Source organism: Seriola dumerili, unplaced genomic scaffold (genome assembly GCF_002260705.1).
Source record: "Seriola dumerili isolate Sdu_G_001 unplaced genomic scaffold, Sdu_1.0 BDQW01000321.1, whole genome shotgun sequence".
NCBI classification, from domain to species: Eukaryota; Metazoa; Chordata; class Actinopteri; order Carangiformes; family Carangidae; genus Seriola; species Seriola dumerili.
In genome coordinates, this window is record NW_019174576.1 from 3,967,049 (window position 1) to 3,983,430 (window position 16,382).

A 16,382-nucleotide genomic window follows, 5' to 3' on the forward strand; every position below is an offset into this window, starting at 1 on the left:
AATGTATTTATTTGACAGCTATTGTTAGCCTACTTATTTTTACAGATTAAAACATGAACAAGTTTTTAAAATATGATGCACTGTTAGGGATTAAACTACCTAACAATATGTAGTTAAAATTAGCTTCACCTCCATTGCTACAATTTTAAAATATTGCTCGGCCATTACAATACAACCTTATTAATGATCGAATAATCTGGTATATGATAATATAATTAATAATTATATGTGATATAATAATTACTATAATTTATCTATTTATTTATTGGATAAATAGAAAATGTGAATAGGCCTACTTCTGTCACACTTTGATCCGCAGATTAATCTGTGTAACCTATATTTGTCTTTCTTTCATTGTACTCAATTATTCATGCCAATCAATAATGAGGGAAAACCACTTGAGGCACACGGATGACAAATGTTTTGATTTTGTCCACATAGTGTGGGCGTATAGAAATAGAAAATTGCCGAGTGCACTCACTGATTGGCTACAACGGGGTTAAATAGCCGTCAATCATCCTGGATGTCGATGCTGATTGGATCCGGCTCCTATCCAGTTCACCTTAACACGAGCAAGTAAACGTCAAATAAGTAAGAAGCCGCGCCATTCACGTACATGTTACGTTGTTTTTGTGGCGGAACCTTCCGTCGCGACTCTCCGCTGTACGCATTTGACGTTAGAGATCTACCTCTTTGGCAGCAGGTGAGGTCAAATGAAGAGGAAAGCAGCGGAAGAGCTTTGCTGACAGGTGGATTTAAACATTTCAGCTCAAACAGAAGAAATGGACGATAACAAAACAGTACTGGTCGAGAGCCTCATTGTGTGGGTGAGTGTCTTTGCCTCTGTGAATGTGTCGCCTGAGACGAGGAGACCGTGGAGTCGATTTCATTACCTGTTTGTAGGTGGTGGCAGTGGGGGTGGGGTGTCAGCGAAAACACCGTTCACCAGCTGAGAGAAAATTAGGCAAATATGAACCAGAGCAGGTGGTCTTCAGTCGGTCAAACAGCAACCGTTGTACGTCGTTATCACAAACATTAGCTTCAGTTGCGGCAGTTACTATTACTGTTAGTCCACCGGCACGAAACGTAGCTGGGCGAGGAGCATATACCGCAGGCTAGTGAATATAAAGTTACCACCTAGGAGCTACAAAGACTTCAATGTCGTTCAGTTTAGTTGATCCTCGCGGGATTTAAGGTGCTAATCCAATTAACCAGGAGATATTTGTGGAATGTCGCTCTTTGGGTTTTTTTTTTGTTTGTTAACGTTATGCAACTGATTAATGATGAAGCTAACACCAGCAGTAGTACAGTACCTTCATACTGTAGCTAGCTAGCGTTGCTGCACCTGCTCCTGTCTATGGGTGTGAATCAAATGTTTTGTTGGCTACCTTATGCGTTAGTAACCGGATAAAGGATTGATTAATTAGATCTCTCATCAGGTTCATCTGATTTAAATCCTGCGGCTGTATCCAAGCCACTCCAATTACTTATGTGTTTGTTGAACAACAGCATTACTAAGTAAGGGGTTAGATCAACTTATCCCACCAGGGTTTCATCCCAAAAGTGGACTGAATTTTAATGTTAGATGTTAGTGTTTTCAAATGATGGTTTTTTGGTGGGAGTGAACCTCAGTCAGGTAGCCCTACACAGGATGTGTCCAAGACGCTGAGATGTTCTCCCAGGAGAATTCACCTTACACCATTGCTGCTAGTTGAATTATTTACATTTGCCTGTTGTCTTTTGTGCTTTTGTTTCTTTACCACTACTATCTGCAGTCCAACCTGCCATCTCTCTATCCATCCATCTGTCAGTTTGCCTCAGACCTCAATTCTCTCCTCTCTGGTACTTATTCTTCATAGTGGTTTTTGAGATCAGTCCACCACCTCAGCACATCTGCAGTGTTGTGGAGAAACCCTTGAGTGTGTTTGGTTAATAACACACAACTGCATTATTCCCCATACTCTCCATGGATTGTTGATCTGCCCCTGTGATGATGCTGTGTTTTTGGTCTCTCAGCTGCAGACCTTTAACACTCCCGCGCCCTGCAGAACAGTGGAGGAGCTGACCACTGGAGCAGCAATATCGCAGGCACTGCATCAGATGTGAGAGGGCGAGCACACACACACACACACACACACACACACACACACACACACAAGAATACGACATATAGGTCTGCCCCATTAATCATGATATCTGGCCACTCTACAGATGCATTATTTACAGCCAGTTGTCTCTGGTTCAGATAACTCACATCCCATGCAGCGGTCTGGCACTTTAGTTAAGCCAGAACAGCAAAGGATAAGCTCTTTTTGTTCACCACTTAACTGCATTGATTCCACTTAAAACACATAAACAGAAAAGCTTATTGTGTAAACACAAGATTTTGAAATCAAATGACAATAACTATTTTAAGAATCATCAGTGTTGATTCATTTAGGGAGAAATCCATAGTAGAGGAAGATTTGCGAGTTTCTTTTCAAGCAGCAGTCTGTTGTGCTTTGAGTGAGTGGTGAGACTCGTCCTTACTTGTTTGTGCTATAACTATTGTTCTCCCCACTTACATGTAGAATGCATAGCTGAATGAAAGAACCCTCCTGTTTTCCAGGGATCATTTAAAGTAATTCTGGGAAATATAGGAAATGACTGCCTTAAGTAAAAAGGCTTGACAGAAGTAAACTGCAACACTTTCACTCAGAAATACCTCCTGAAATATACATACAACATGTTGTGTGTGTGCTGCAGAGACCCAGCATGGTTCACCGATGGATGGTTGGGTCGTATCAAAGCAGATGTTGAGGACAACTGGAGACTGAAGGTACAGAGCATTGCCATCTCACTGGTCCTCCATGTGTCCTCTCTGACTTTCCTCTTCATGTTTTGCTGAACCCCCCTGTGTGCTAAATCCTCTGTTTGCTTCAATCCTACTCAACTGTCCTTGACACTGACCTCCTACCTGCTCCAGGGGGGGGGCTTCTCCTGGCTTACCCTGCACTCTGACCCTGCGCTCTGACTCCTCTGGTGAAATGTGTACATGTATGTTTGTCCATATATGTCAGTAAGGGTGATTTAGAAAAAAAAAAAAGTCATGTCCCTTTCTTTCTTTCTGTTTGGCTGTGACTGTGTTTTCCCTGCTACTGCTTTTTCTTCCCCAATAGGCCTCTTTCACAGAAGACATTTTGACATTTGACAACAGGAAAAGCACATTTAGGTGCTTCAATTTCAGGGTCCTGGTATAAACCCTTTTCACTGCAGACATATTGACTTGTTTAAAGCCAAGAAAAAGAAAAGCACAGGTGGGATTTATAACATTAATGATGGCTGCCCTCTATTTAGCTGAGCTAGTTCAAGGGCCCTGGTATATTATTATTTAATGTTTTTATTTACACCTTTGCTTTTCCTGCTTTGACGAGTCAAAATGTCTGTTGTGAAAAGTGTCTATTTTGCATGCCGGTTCACTGTCACACTGTCATGGCTTACTGGGACGCTTTAATAGCCAAGTCATTGTTAATATTATTAGTAGGAAAGCTATTACATGTCAAAATGTCTGCTAGGCCTATTATTTTCTCATTTGAAAAGTTCTTAATTTTATCATTGCATGATTATTATATGCGTGTGAAGGTTATTGGTTCATATTTGCACTATAAACTGAGTTCATAATGATTCACAATCTTGTGTATGATCTTCTCAGATGAACAACCTGAAGAAGATCCTTCAGATGGTGGTTGACTATTATAATGAGGTAGGCTGTGGTCATGAAAACAACATCCTCCTCGTGCGTATGTTCATTTGGTGCCTATGGGAATCATAGTATGCACTGTTTACCTAGTGCAAAGTCCCAGGTGATTTGCATAAGGAAAATGCAGTGTGTAGTTGAGGTCAAAACAAGCAGCTCAAGCCTGGTACACGATACATCCACAATACCATGGAGTACTGAAGCCCAGCATTAGTTTTCTAATTAAAATCTTAATTTTGCTAAGTTAACACGTGACTGAAATATTTTGTTCAGCAGTTGTCTTAGTTGTAGCAAGACTCTGCTGCCACTTTTTTTTGTTGATTTGAAAACTTGTTCACTTAGAAAGTGTTAGTACACTCACATTTTAAGTGCTTTATCTCTTCCTCCGTCCCATCAGGTCTTATCCCAGGAGATATCAGACTTCCCCTTGCCAGATCTGGCCCTGGTAGCAGAGCATTCAGACCCTGTGGAGCTGGGGAGGCTGCTGCAGCTCATACTCGGCTGTGCTGTCAGATGTGAGCGTAAACAAGGTATGTGACTGCTTCTATGTTGTGTGCAATTTGTATGCACAAATGAGACACAGACAGATACTCAAATATCTGCAGTATAAATGAGCTGTACAGTGCAGATAGAAGGGGAAACTGTTCCATCAAAATCCAGTTAGGTTAAGGCCGTCAGCCAAACAATGTTTAATTATTGTCCTGCCAAGGCACTGACAAAGGCAGAGCCCATCAGGCAGCCTGACTCGGAAATCAATGACGGCAGTGTTATTGTACTGTATTTGGAACCAGCACACAGAAGTATTAAGTAATGTGTTTAATGAATCTTTCTCACTCCACTGACAGAGTACATTCAGATCATCATGACGTTGGAGGAGTCTGTGCAGCATGTTGTCATGACAGCCATCCAGGAGGTCAGTCCATCTTAACACCAACTTTCTCCTTCATATTTTAGAGATATTGAAAATGTCCAGAAAAGTTTGGCTGAACAGTTGTACCATTTTTCCAGTAACTGTAATTTTCCTCAAAGTGTCTGTCTCAAAGGGACTTTGGCAGCAGCAGGAGTTGTTAAGGGAGGCTTTAATGAGTCTGTATAATAAATCCAGTGACATTTTTTTTCTCTCCAGCTCATGAGTAAAGAGACCATGGCCCCATTTGGAGCAGAGCTGTCAGGGGACTTGGAACAGCAGGTCAGTGTTATTACTACAGAGATCTAAATCCCTCTAAATGATGTTCCTTCTGCTATGAAATTCTCTAACTAAGCGGCGATGCGGTCTCTATGACCAGCTTGTTGGCTATGAACAGAAAAATCTACACCATATATATTATGGGTCTATCTTTAACCACAGCAAAGGGAGCACAGTAAGAACCCCTCAAGTGTGTAGAGCTATCTGACTGATTATTTTCATTTGAAAAGAACACACAAGTTATTTTTTTTAATTCAGTATTTGGTCTACAAATTGTATAATGACAGATGCTCATCACAAGTCTTTCGCATTTTTTCTGACTGGCAGAAAAACAAAACTAAAGGTGTTTTAATTTACAGTGATATAAAAAGGAGAAAGCAAGTAAAACCACCCTCGCTTAGAACATGATTCATTCAGTAATTTTATGTTGGTTGATCGACTAGTCAATTTATTTACTCATCCTTTGGACTCTAATGTACTGTATTAAACTGCTTAAGTCACCAGTCTAACATTTGACAGACAGTTAGCATCACAGCTGAAGCTAATGTCACTAATTCAAAGGAGTGAGACATTTATTCTTGTGGATCTGTGTGAGGAAGAGCATGATCACTGTGCAGAGAATCCCAGAACTCAAATATTGACTCTCCTTGCACATTGCAGTGCTCTGGGCGTCAGGCAGAGGGACGGTGAGGGGTGTCCCGTGTAACAAGCTTAACATTGGGTGAAATCGGAAAATGGCCATCCCTTGATGATTTCACATTAGATTCGCTTTAGTGAAGAGGGAAAATATGCAGTGCATGAAGAGGAAGTGATTTAAAAAAAAAAAAAAAGGTTTAAAGCTTGTCAAGTCTTCTGACCTAAGTAATTCAGCAGAACCAGTGTATTTGTGTGTCTGGTATGCGTGAGTTAGTGATGTGTTACTTACTTCAGCTTCTCCTTCATGTGTGCAGTTAAAGAAAGCCCTCGAGGATCTTGCTGAACTTTTAGCTGAGAAGGAAGCATTAGCCCAACGCTGTCAAGAGCTGGACATACAGGTGAATAGAACACACACACACACACACACACACACACACACACACTCTGCATACACTTGTGTACAGAAACATGTACATTAATATGATTCATTTACATCCGTCTAAACGCAATGCTTTCTTGCCGATATCCAGCTCTCCATGTCTACACACCCACACACATGCATGCTTCTGTGGTACAGTATAAACAGGAGTTGTGTAATTCGCTGTAATGCTTGGGTCCATTGTCTGGAGCTGCTGTGGCAGAAGGACTGTGAGCTTACAGTCTGGGCTCTGCTGGCTCCCACCGTGGCAACTGGTCCATGCTCTGGCACTGCTAGAAGGCCTCACTCAGCACTGTACAGGCAGACTAAATTTAGCATAGCCTCTGATCAACTGTTCAACTGGACTCTCGACAGATTGATTTGTTCTGTCCCCAGTCTTGCTCATCTCTCGCCGCAGCGAGGTAAGTCCAACATGGCTGACCGTTCGGCAGAACTAAACCCATCTAAACCAGCTGCTCAAAATGTTTACTCTAACTCAGCTAACAGACGGCTCAATCAAGATCCTGTTCCAGACGAGTCCTACAACGTGTGTTTTAATATTCAGCAATTCACCCAGGGGCATCTCTGTCATAGTAAGCGTTTTGCAGTCAAAGCAACATCACATTATTTAAAAATGCCTCTTTGTCTATATAGGATTACAGGACAGCCTACAGAGGAGGAGAACAGAAGTTAGAGGCAGGGCTGGGCAGAGTTTCAATATTATTGTTTATGAACGTTCATTAAATTATGAATTCTGATAATTCCAATCTTGTGTTTCATTTTATAAAATCCTGTTGTCTAATTATTTTAAACTAACTGATAATAGACAACAAAATTAGTTACTGCAGCTTTTTCATTTTACATGTGTAAAAGTTTTGTCTAAGGTAAATGACTGAAACATTGTTCAAAGCATGGAACAAAAAGTTTATCATGTTTTTTTGCATACATTTTCCATGTATATCAGAAAAATGCTATTCTTTTTATTATATTGATTTCAACCATGTAGCCCAGCCCTGATTTAAATGTGAAGCTTCTGATGTGAGACACTGATCCATCCTAGAGGTGTTTTGTAGACACACAGGACTTTTAAACAATTACAATGAATTAATCTCAGACTAATAGTCCAATGTATGGTGGTAAAATATACTTGAGATAAATGGGTGAGAAGTGAATTCAACTAACCGTTTATTAACATATTTGCTTAAAGTGCAAGTTGTCTGTGCTCTGCTTCCAGCATGGATTAACTCCACTGTTTGCTTTAACAGCTGGGAGAGGAAGTGATATAAGGGGTCTGTGTTTTGATGCTCAGATGTGACTTTGCTGCTTTGCATGAAATAATTGACCAAAGAGAGTGTCAACATCATAAAATATCCCTGGTGACTTGATGTGATATTTTTTTTTTTTTTTTGTATATTGAGAGTGGCTCTAACATCTTGTTGTACCTGGACAGGTGGCTGTTCTTCAAGAGGAACGGAACAGCTTATTGGCTGAGAATGATGTCCTAACTGATCGGGCCAATCAGCTCGACACCTTCGATGACCCTAGCACACCCTCAGGAAGGAAACACAGCCAGTTACAGCAACAGCTGGAGACACTGCAGGAGGAGAACTTCAGGTTTGTCACTTCCTGCTCAAATGTTCTGCAGCAACCTCAGTGTGACTGTGAGAGACTGAACGATTATGTGTGTTTGCATCTTTTAGGCTGGAGGCCGCCAAGGATGACTACAGGATCCACTGTGAAGAGTTGGAGAAGCAGCTGATTGAGGTGCAGCACCGTAATGACGAGCTCACCAGCCTGGCAGAAGAATCTCGAGCTCTCAGAGATGAACTGGACGTTCTCAGGTCTGTGTAGGAAAGTGGTAAAGGATCCTCTTTAATTCAGAGTGCAGTCTACAAAAATAAACCAAGTAAAATAAAAAGGCAGGGCTGAAGGAGCAGTAAACAGATAGACATCTCTTGTTGCCTCCTAATGAGAGATTAGCAGACAGCTAGGCAGTTAGATGGAGAGGGAAGGCCAGGACCATGACTTCACTGATTAGCAAACACTCAACCAGACAAGATGAACTAATCAGTGAAATTAGCTGATGGTGTGTTTTGCTGTCCTTGACAAAGAGAGTTATTCTTGCTGAAGCACAAACAAGAAGAAGCAGGAAAACGACCTCAATACACAGTGTAGTCTTCCAGTATGAAGTGAAATAACTCTAAACACGTTTGAAAAGTTAGAAATATATATTCATAGGGCCAACGTTCTTCATCTGTGCCAGTGGAAACTAATGATGTAGCACCAACTGCCAGATGTAGTACTCACCCTTAAAGTTTACTTTGGAGTGTGCACTTTCCCTGATTTATCAAACGATGCTAATTCCATTCACTTTGCCTACTTTTCGATTTTGTTCCAATCTTACATGTTGGATTGAAGTGGCCCAAAGCACATGAGCTTGTTCACTGATATTTGTGCATTTACTTTGTGTTCATATAGGAGCTGCTCAGATCGAGTGGTGATGCTGGAGGCCTCAGTGGAAACATACAAACGTAAACTGGAGAATCTGGGCGATCTGAAGAGGCAGATGAAGCTGCTGGAGGAGAATAACATGACCTACATGCAAAACACTGTCAGCTTGGAGGAAGAGCTACGCAAAGCCAACGCTGCTCGTGCACAGCTCGAGACATACAAGAGACAGGTAACTGATGTTCGCAAAGGGAAACTCCAACCTCCAAATAAAAGTCACGTCATAATTAAATGCCACTTGCTAGGAAAAATGTATTTACCATGTTATGTGTTCACGTTTGCTTTCAGGTCCAAGAGCTACACAGGAAGTTGTCCGAGGAGACGAGGCGAGCAGACAACCTCGCCTATGATATGAAGAAGCTGGAGGAGAAGCACGACACTGTGATGAAGGAGAAAGAGGTGTGGCGGCTTTTGAAATGTGTCGGGAGGAAATGCCACTCTGTAAAACTCTATACTTACACTTGTACTGTTGTTTTTAAAATCTCACCCCATCCACTAGAGGATCATCATTGAAAGAGATTCTCTAAAGGAGATCAATGAGGAGCTGAGATGCACTCAGGCTCAACAGCATCAGCTCTCCCAAGCAGGTATGTCTCTGGGTAGTCAGAGCTAACAACATTGACCCACCTGTCACTCTGATATTGTAAAATACACATCATTTTTCCATGTAGGGATGCTTCCTTCCAGCAGCCCGAGCCATGATAACCTGGCAGCTGAATTAATGCCCATTGAGTACAGGTAAGAGACGCTGCTTCTGACAACATAGGGTTTGTTTTCTTTCTGCTCCTGTGTGTGCATGTGTGCGTGTGTGTGTGTGTGTGTGTGAGAATACTGACAGTTTGTGTGATTGTTCAGAGAAAAGTTCATCAGGCTGCAGCATGAGAACAAGATGCTGAGAGTGCAGCAGGAGGAATGTGAGCGGGAGAAGATCGCGGCCCTGCAGGCTCAGCTGGAGGAAGCACATAAGACGCGCAGTGAGCTGGACACTGAGAACAGGTTAACAGAGTCTCTGTCTCTTTGTAAGACGACCACAGATGGATGTGATAGAGGTTGATTTCTCTGATAGAAGCTTTACTCCATTTTCAAATGTATCCTTCCTCCACATTGATATTTCCCTCCTCTGCATTGTGACAAATCTGCAGATTGAGCCGAGAGCGGGTGAGTGAGCTGCAGCAGCAGGTGGAGGATCTCCAGAAGGCTCTGCAGAGTCAAGCGGCCAAACCTGATGATGTGAGTGTGCCAACATTCATTGGCACAAATACAGTGAAAATGCCCCACAGAGTTAATCTTATTAGGCTCTCAGAGTTTGTGCTGGCATGGCTTTTCACAAGAAAATCACACTAGTTTATATTTACAGTCAAAATTTTGAAATGATTTAGAGATAAAAGTACCTTCATTCTATATTTTTTTTTTTTTTTAAAATGTATTTTGCAGTGAAAAATTGTTGTTGCTTTGAACAAATGTAACCTTTGTATTTGTAGATGCTTTAAAGTGTTTTTTATTTTTATTTTATTTATTTATTTTTTTTAATTCTCTTTCAGTCGAACCTGAAGCGGAAACTTGATGCACACATGTAAGTGTTGGTCTTGGGGTCAGTGCTTTGATAAGCTGGGAGACGTAAAATGAATTTCCATCTTCTCCAGCAGAGGGAGGTAAAGAAACAGCTTTTGTTTCCTCAGGGTCCAGCTGAACGAGGCTCAGGACGAAATCATGAAGAAGAAGGAGCTGCTGGAGGACCTTCAGCCTGACAACACTCAGACCTGTAAGTCTCACGTCACCAATCGCATCATTTCACCCCTGCAGTCTTTGGAGTGTATGTTGCAATATTTAAAACTTGTCTGTACCAAAACACAACAGCACAATATGACTTAAGCGAAATCTCATAATGACTTCCGTGCCTCCAAGCTTTGAGGGTGGATGAGTTGATGGCTGCTCTGAAGAAGAAGGATGATGACATGCGGGCCATGGAAGAGAGGTACAAAATGTACCTGGAGAAAGCTCGCAATGTGAGTGATTAGAGAATCATTTTTATTTTTATTGTATTTTATTCTAGTTGTATTAATCCAGAATCAGTATTTCACAGGCGTCCTTTCTGTCCTGCTTTTAGGTGATTCGAGCGCTGGACCCTAAATTGAATCCAGCCACGGCGGAGATCCAGGCTCTGAGGAACCAGCTTGCGGACCGGGACAAGCAGATTCTCACCCTGGAAGTAAATTTGCATTTTGACTTGTTTTCAGTCTTTTTAAAAATGTAAAATACAAGAAATACAAAAAATTAACATACAAGATCTTTTCTGATGTTTTCTGATGTTAACTGAATTCATGTTGCCTCCTAGCGCCAATGTGAGCAGGCCAGGCTGAGGGAGTATGAGGAGAAGCTGATTGTAACAGCGTGGTATAACAAGGTAGGATCCGATTTTCTTTGATTTATGTCCTGCCCGTCATGAGATCATTGATATTTACTGTACATTATATGAGGAGCAGAAAGTTGACCATCAAAATGATGCTGTGTTGTCTTCCTCAGAGTCTGAACTTTCAGAAGCTGGCCATTGAATCACGTCTCGGTGGACGCACCTCCTCCATGCTGTCCCCTGGCCAGTCCTTCTTGGCCCAGCAGCGGCAAGTCTCAAATGCCCCACGCCGGGCGCTTTCCATCAGCGTGCCTGCCACTACCTCCAAATAGACCTCGTCACGGAGCCAAATGTCTCACCTTTATTCGGTGAAGGGGGAAAAATGCCCTCCCTCCCACAAGTGAGCACTCAAGTGACCTTACACACATCTGCTCTCAGCACTCGGGGAGGGGTCACAGATAAGCTGGTTGGGACTGATGAGCACTTACTTATCAAACACAACCCTCTAAGTCACCCACCTGTGGTTATAGCATACTGTCCCACAACACACTGGCTACAAGCTGGCCTTGCGTAGAGCATTAACCCACAACCTGTGTTCACCTCACTAGCTAAAGTAGCGCACACTGTCCCTAGAATAGACTTAGAGCATACTCCATAGTTCTCTGTGTTATTGCTTTGCCGACCGCAGACTCAGCTGAACACTTGCTATAATCAGTTTAGCCTTCGCTCTTATATACTCAATGATTTTATTCAGAATTGGAGCCTGTAAAATATATGAATGTGATTTTTTTTTTTTTTTTTTTTTTTTTTTTTTTTTTTTTTTTTTTGTAAGGGTTACTTGAATGCTAATGCCAATTTAATGTAACTTCAGATGATTGTTGATGTAAGTACAACTGAACCATCATACTATGCAGTGAAGAGGGTACTAATGTTGTCATCCAGCAGACTGATAAAAAGACAAATATGCTTTAGATGTCTTTAAGAAAATGATTGCTATATTTGGTGCTGGCCACCAACTGCTTTTAAGCATGAAACATCAGTTACTTACAATTTTTTTTTTTTTACTAGAATGGAACAAGCCCATCATGTAAAGCTGTGAAAACCCTACAAGTCATATTAAGTGATGAATCTCAGAGGTGCTGCAACGGCAAATCTTACAAAATAAACCCAGGACTAATGTATTTCTCATGTATTTAAACTCCTAAAGTGCGATGTGACTTCCTCACTGGCAGCATGCTCTAAATGAAAACTGGCAGGCCTTTCGATTCACTGAATATGTCGAATCTTATTTAGTGGTTAGTGATGAAGATGATAATCTATGAAGTTGTACAGCTCTAATGTAAACATGATTTAACACCAGCTTTTGATCCAAATATTGGGACCAGGTTCAGCGTTCATACAGTACCTGCAAATTGTAATATGAGAATTTTGATTACTGTAGTCGATATTGTATTTAATCATGGACGTGTTTAGTTCAGAGTGAAGAGTGCTGTAGAGGAGCAGTTGTTCTCTTTGGTATTGTGGGATATTGGCTGTCTGATCTTAAGGAGTCTTAAGTTAAACTGCACTAGTTTCAGTTGATTGCTTTGTTACTCTGTATGTTTGCAATAACACTAAAGGGGCATTCTGTTTTCATGGTTTTGCCATTTGTGATCTACAGACGTGTCAAAGTGCTTTTGTTTTCCTTTGCAGTGGATGATCCTTGTAGATATGCTGATTTAAAAAAAACGGTGTTGTTTATATGAAAATAAGAAGTACAATCAAACGTAGCACAGCACAGAGACTTAATGTGTCGTGTCATATGTTTGTGTGTAAATGAAGAAAAATGAGGAAGGCATTATGAATTTAAGAAGTTAAAATTTTAAAGCCTTTGGTTTTCTTGTGAATAAATAAATAACTTACTTTTTTTTCTATAAGTCTGTCTTACATTCAGAAGCATCAGTCTCAGTTTGGATCCTAAGATAAAGAAACACACAGAGTCCTGCACTCTTTAAAATCTAAAGCCAAAATCTGCTGCATTTCATTTCAACACTGTCCCTTCACAAATCATTTGACTCTCAGGTGTTTTAAGCACAGGTGATTTTCTGTCATCAGCATCTTCACATGTGACAATAAAGAAGCGATTTACAAATTGACCACATCAGGACAGATCCGATCGTACACACACGTAGATGACCTGCAAGAGACTAAAAGGAAAAAATCTGTGCTTTCTTTAAGAGATTTATTTTTGTAGTGGGCAGCAGTCCAACTGAAAGTTTGTGGCAAATAATAGACATGACATCATATTTGTTGAATTTGTCATTAACAAAAGAGGCAGGGTTTGGCTGCTGCTTGGTGGTTACACAATGATGTTCAGTCTAAGGGTATTTCATCACACTGTCCCACATTATTTGATTGTGTGATGTGATGAAACAAAAAAGCAGGTAATAGTTCCCCTTCATAACCTATTTTATGAAACATTTCCTTGTTCCTGCATTATCAGCTCCAGTGTTTCACACACATGCTCTTTACTGTCTATCTACTGTAGCATATGGTCTGCAGGAGGGGAGAGGTGACGGGGTTCAGCGGGCCTTGGCGTAGATCTTAAAGGGGTACGGTGTGCGCGTGGCTCCGATGATTCCCTCTGTACTCAGCTCAACTCCGTCCAGAGTGGAAAAACAAAATTTCTGAAACAAACTGACGAAAAACAAGAACAACTCCGTTCTCGCCAGGCCCTCTCCCAGACACGCACGCTTCCCTGGGGAAAACAAGAGCAACTCTCACCATCTATCCACGGTTACGTCACTTTATTCCTACATCACATAATGATTCAAGTATAAAGTTTCAGTTGAATGTGAAGTGTACCTGCGGAGAAAGGTAAAAATGCATCCCTCCTCACAAACTTTCCCTCAGCATCTAGGAAGTGTCCGGGGTTGAAGGTGTCTGGAGTCTCCCATTGAGTCTTGTCAAACAGCACGGAGGTCAGGTTTGGCATCACAGAAGTTCCCTGCACAAACCATGAGAAAACAGTCAACTCACTGTTATAGTTCTCAAATTGTAGCTCTATAGTTACAGCACAAGGAGTGTAAGCACGTTTATGGTGTAACAGAGAGTTAATGTTTATCTTAGACTGTACTTATACGGAGGGATAGGAAGAGATAAACCTTTTTGAGCGTCTGAGTGCACACACCTTGTTGATAGTCGACAAGGTGTGTTAAGGGTATTGACTCAATCTCAGGGCTTCTGCTGAAGGGATGTCGCAGGCAAACGTAATATATCTTCTTAACTTATATCTAACCTCAGTTTAGTCATGTCAAATGTTCTTGTCTCATCAGCACTTCAGCAAAGGTTAAGTGTCTTTAAAGGATCTGAGTATTTCTTCCACCGCTGCATATTGGTTTTCTTTTGACTCCCTTGCTGCTGTGTGTTTTAAATAGATGGACCTTGGGTATGAAGTAACCGCCCAGTGTTGTGTCTTTGGCAGCCATTCTGAATCCATTGAGAGGAACAATATTTCCCATCCTCTGGATCTCATGGATGACAGCGTCGGTGTAAGGCAGGTTGGGTCTGTCGGCCATGGTGGGCTGGCGTGTCTGTCCGATCACTCGGTCTACCTCTGCCTGGACTTTGTCTGCGAGGTGAAATGAAAGAGTTTAATCAATCGGTTAAAGTAACCTCTATGAGATGAGTTTGTCTCATCTGAACACCCACCTTGGATATGAGGGTTCTTGATGAGGTAGATGAGGCCCCATTGCAGAGTCTTTGAAGTGGTTTCACTGCCAGCCAGGAACAGATCCAGACAACACAGAACCAGGTTTCCTTCCTCAAAGCCCTGTTCACTGCGTCTGTTATGCTTTGTAGGCAGAGTGGAGGGGTCAGTTCATGAAACAGAAAGTTTTCTCTTCACATACGTAACGACAGTCTAAGTCAAGAATGTGAACATAATACTTCTATCAGGAAGGTGTCAATGTAATCCCGCGGGTTGCTGGGGTCCAGGTCCAACTTGTGCCTCTCAATCTCTCTCCTGATAGACGCCTCTAAAGATTTGGAGTTGGTGAAGATGCCGTTGTGAGGCCCTGGCAGGTGTTTCATCAACGCTGGGAACGCATCGTAAAACTGTTTGGAGAGGAAACAAGGGGCTAATTCAGCAATGTTGTTTTTATCCAGTGGCAAGTAAAGATCTCACTCTGGCTTGGAAAATGTTCGGCTATAAAAACTTTACAGTCAATACAAAGTCAGATGACTCCCTGCAGTAACAAATCTGTCTTCTTAAGCATGTGTCTGTGTTGCTCTTGCGTCTTACAAGGGCCCATATGGATCCTTCCAAATAGGCCATCTCAGTCAGATTCTTCAGCATGCTCTGGAAGTTGTGATCGCTGTAGTCAAACCGTTTCCCAAACACTATCTGGCAGATGATGTTGGCCACGGCGTTGTTTAAGAGGGGCACAGGGTCAAATGGCTCACCTGAACAGAAGAAATGTCTTCAGTCTGAGTACACTGTGTATTTGTCTCTTTTTTTTTTTTTTTTGGTGCCAACCTTTCTCCTTCTCCATCGCCTCTTGTAGATGTCGACTCTCCTCACAGATGCTCTGCTCCATGGAGCTCTTGGCCAAACCAAAGGTGCGTAACATGGCCATGGCAAAGCGCCGCTGTCTCCTCCACACCTTCCCATTACTGAAGAATAGACCAGCTGAGACAATCGGAAACCAAACATTGATCAGACAGGGCTCTGACTACTTTAATACCGATGTACTCCACGAGCGTACTCCGGGCTTGTGTGATTTACCTGAGTTCCCTGAATAAATTCTGTTCACCATTGGGCTGTGAGGCCGATCCACAAAGTTTTCAGCCTGTGTCACTAAGGCTTCCTTCACCATCCTCCAGCCAGACACAAACACTGTTTTGTGTCTCCCCAGACGTATGCAGAACACATTCCCATAAACATCAGCAAGCTGTGGATGCAGGAGCACACGATAAGCGGCCTATTGTTGAGCATGTGACTCTGATAAGAGTTAACATTGTGACTTAATAACAACTGGTTTTTAACATTGTTTTTTTTTTACATAAACTTTTAATATTATATTGCAGCAAAGCCACAAATAAACAGACATTTTGGTAGCCTCCCCATGCTTGAGGGCCTGTCTAACTTATACGAAGCAGTGACTGTAAATTTAAGTATTAGTGAATAGTTATTTTCTCCTTTTGGACATGCTCAAGTTGTTCAGGTGAACTTTTCAGAATAAAAAAAAAAAAATTCTATTACATAAAATGTCTTGATGCTGTCAGCTTACCTTGGTTAGGTAAATGTGAGGCTGTTTAGGTTCAATGCTGAAGACGTTTCCTAAAAGAGGGAGAGCTAGTGGTCCCGGGGGAAAGTTAGGTGGATCCTTTTTTACCAGAAAATACACTACCAGGAGAACGGTGAAAATAAAGAGCAGAATTCCCCTCAGATCAAGCCACAGAAAGAGAAAGTGCCTCATTGTGAACCAGAGTAGGAGCTGAGAAGAGCAAGAGACTGATTCGGATCACATTGTCGCTCCATCATCCGTTCCTAGTTATAGATGGGCTG

The 16,382-nt window shown here is 41.8% G+C and overlaps 2 protein-coding genes across 3 annotated transcripts; one reads left to right on the forward strand and one right to left on the reverse strand.

The window, feature by feature from the left end:
* Positions 1 to 724: 724 nt before the first annotated feature.
* On the forward strand, positions 725 to 12,723 carry hook1 (hook microtubule tethering protein 1). Of its 2 annotated transcripts, XR_002665526.1 has the most exons (23): positions 725 to 827; positions 2,017 to 2,102; positions 2,746 to 2,818; positions 3,692 to 3,742; positions 4,134 to 4,266; positions 4,582 to 4,649; positions 4,863 to 4,925; positions 5,873 to 5,956; positions 7,427 to 7,590; positions 7,677 to 7,817; positions 8,455 to 8,656; positions 8,773 to 8,883; positions 8,984 to 9,071; positions 9,156 to 9,222; positions 9,340 to 9,480; positions 9,627 to 9,714; positions 10,026 to 10,057; positions 10,164 to 10,246; positions 10,390 to 10,490; positions 10,592 to 10,693; positions 10,820 to 10,888; positions 11,008 to 11,234; positions 11,903 to 12,723. XR_002665526.1 is itself a non-coding variant. In XM_022759282.1 (22 exons), the coding sequence occupies exons 1-22, from the start codon at positions 783 to 785 to the stop codon at positions 11,164 to 11,166; spliced, it is 2,151 nt and encodes a 716-aa protein (XP_022615003.1). In that variant the 5' UTR covers positions 725 to 782; the 3' UTR covers positions 11,167 to 11,611. The 2 variants fall into 2 exon arrangements, 1 of the variants encoding a protein (XP_022615003.1); XM_022759282.1 differs by lacking the exon at positions 11,903 to 12,723 and having other exon boundaries at positions 11,008 to 11,611.
* A 295-nt stretch (positions 12,724 to 13,018) lies between these two features.
* LOC111231974 (cytochrome P450 2J2-like) lies at positions 13,019 to 16,312 on the reverse strand. Its single transcript, XM_022759284.1, has 9 exons — positions 16,105 to 16,312; positions 15,600 to 15,765; positions 15,351 to 15,503; positions 15,117 to 15,277; positions 14,762 to 14,929; positions 14,525 to 14,666; positions 14,257 to 14,444; positions 13,679 to 13,820; positions 13,019 to 13,571 (listed from the first exon to the last, which is right to left on the reverse strand). The coding sequence occupies exons 1-9, from the start codon at positions 16,291 to 16,293 to the stop codon at positions 13,396 to 13,398; spliced, it is 1,485 nt and encodes a 494-aa protein (XP_022615005.1). The 5' UTR covers positions 16,294 to 16,312; the 3' UTR covers positions 13,019 to 13,395.
* Positions 16,313 to 16,382: the final 70 nt, after the last annotated feature.

What these genes read in the sequence shown, in the direction of transcription:
- hook1 (XM_022759282.1), top strand. Translation starts at nt 783, where the DNA reads ATGGACGATAACAAAACAGTACTGGTCGAGAGCCTCATTGTGTGG. An exon ending in GCATCAGCTCTCCCAAGCAG is followed by an intron (nt 9,072 to 9,155) that starts GTATGTCTCTGG and finishes TTTTCCATGTAG; the next exon opens with GGATGCTTCCTTCCAGCAGC. An exon ending in ACCTGGAGAAAGCTCGCAAT is followed by an intron (nt 10,491 to 10,591) that starts GTGAGTGATTAG and finishes TCCTGCTTTTAG; the next exon opens with GTGATTCGAGCGCTGGACCC.
- LOC111231974 (XM_022759284.1), bottom strand. Translation starts at nt 16,293, where the DNA reads ATGAGGCACTTTCTCTTTCTGTGGCTTGATCTGAGGGGAATTCTGCTC. An exon ending in AATTTATTCAGGGAACTCAG is followed by an intron (nt 15,504 to 15,599) that starts GTAAATCACACA and finishes CGATTGTCTCAG; the next exon opens with CTGGTCTATTCTTCAGTAAT. An exon ending in GCGGTTACTTCATACCCAAG is followed by an intron (nt 13,821 to 14,256) that starts GTCCATCTATTT and finishes TGGTTTGTGCAG; the next exon opens with GGAACTTCTGTGATGCCAAA.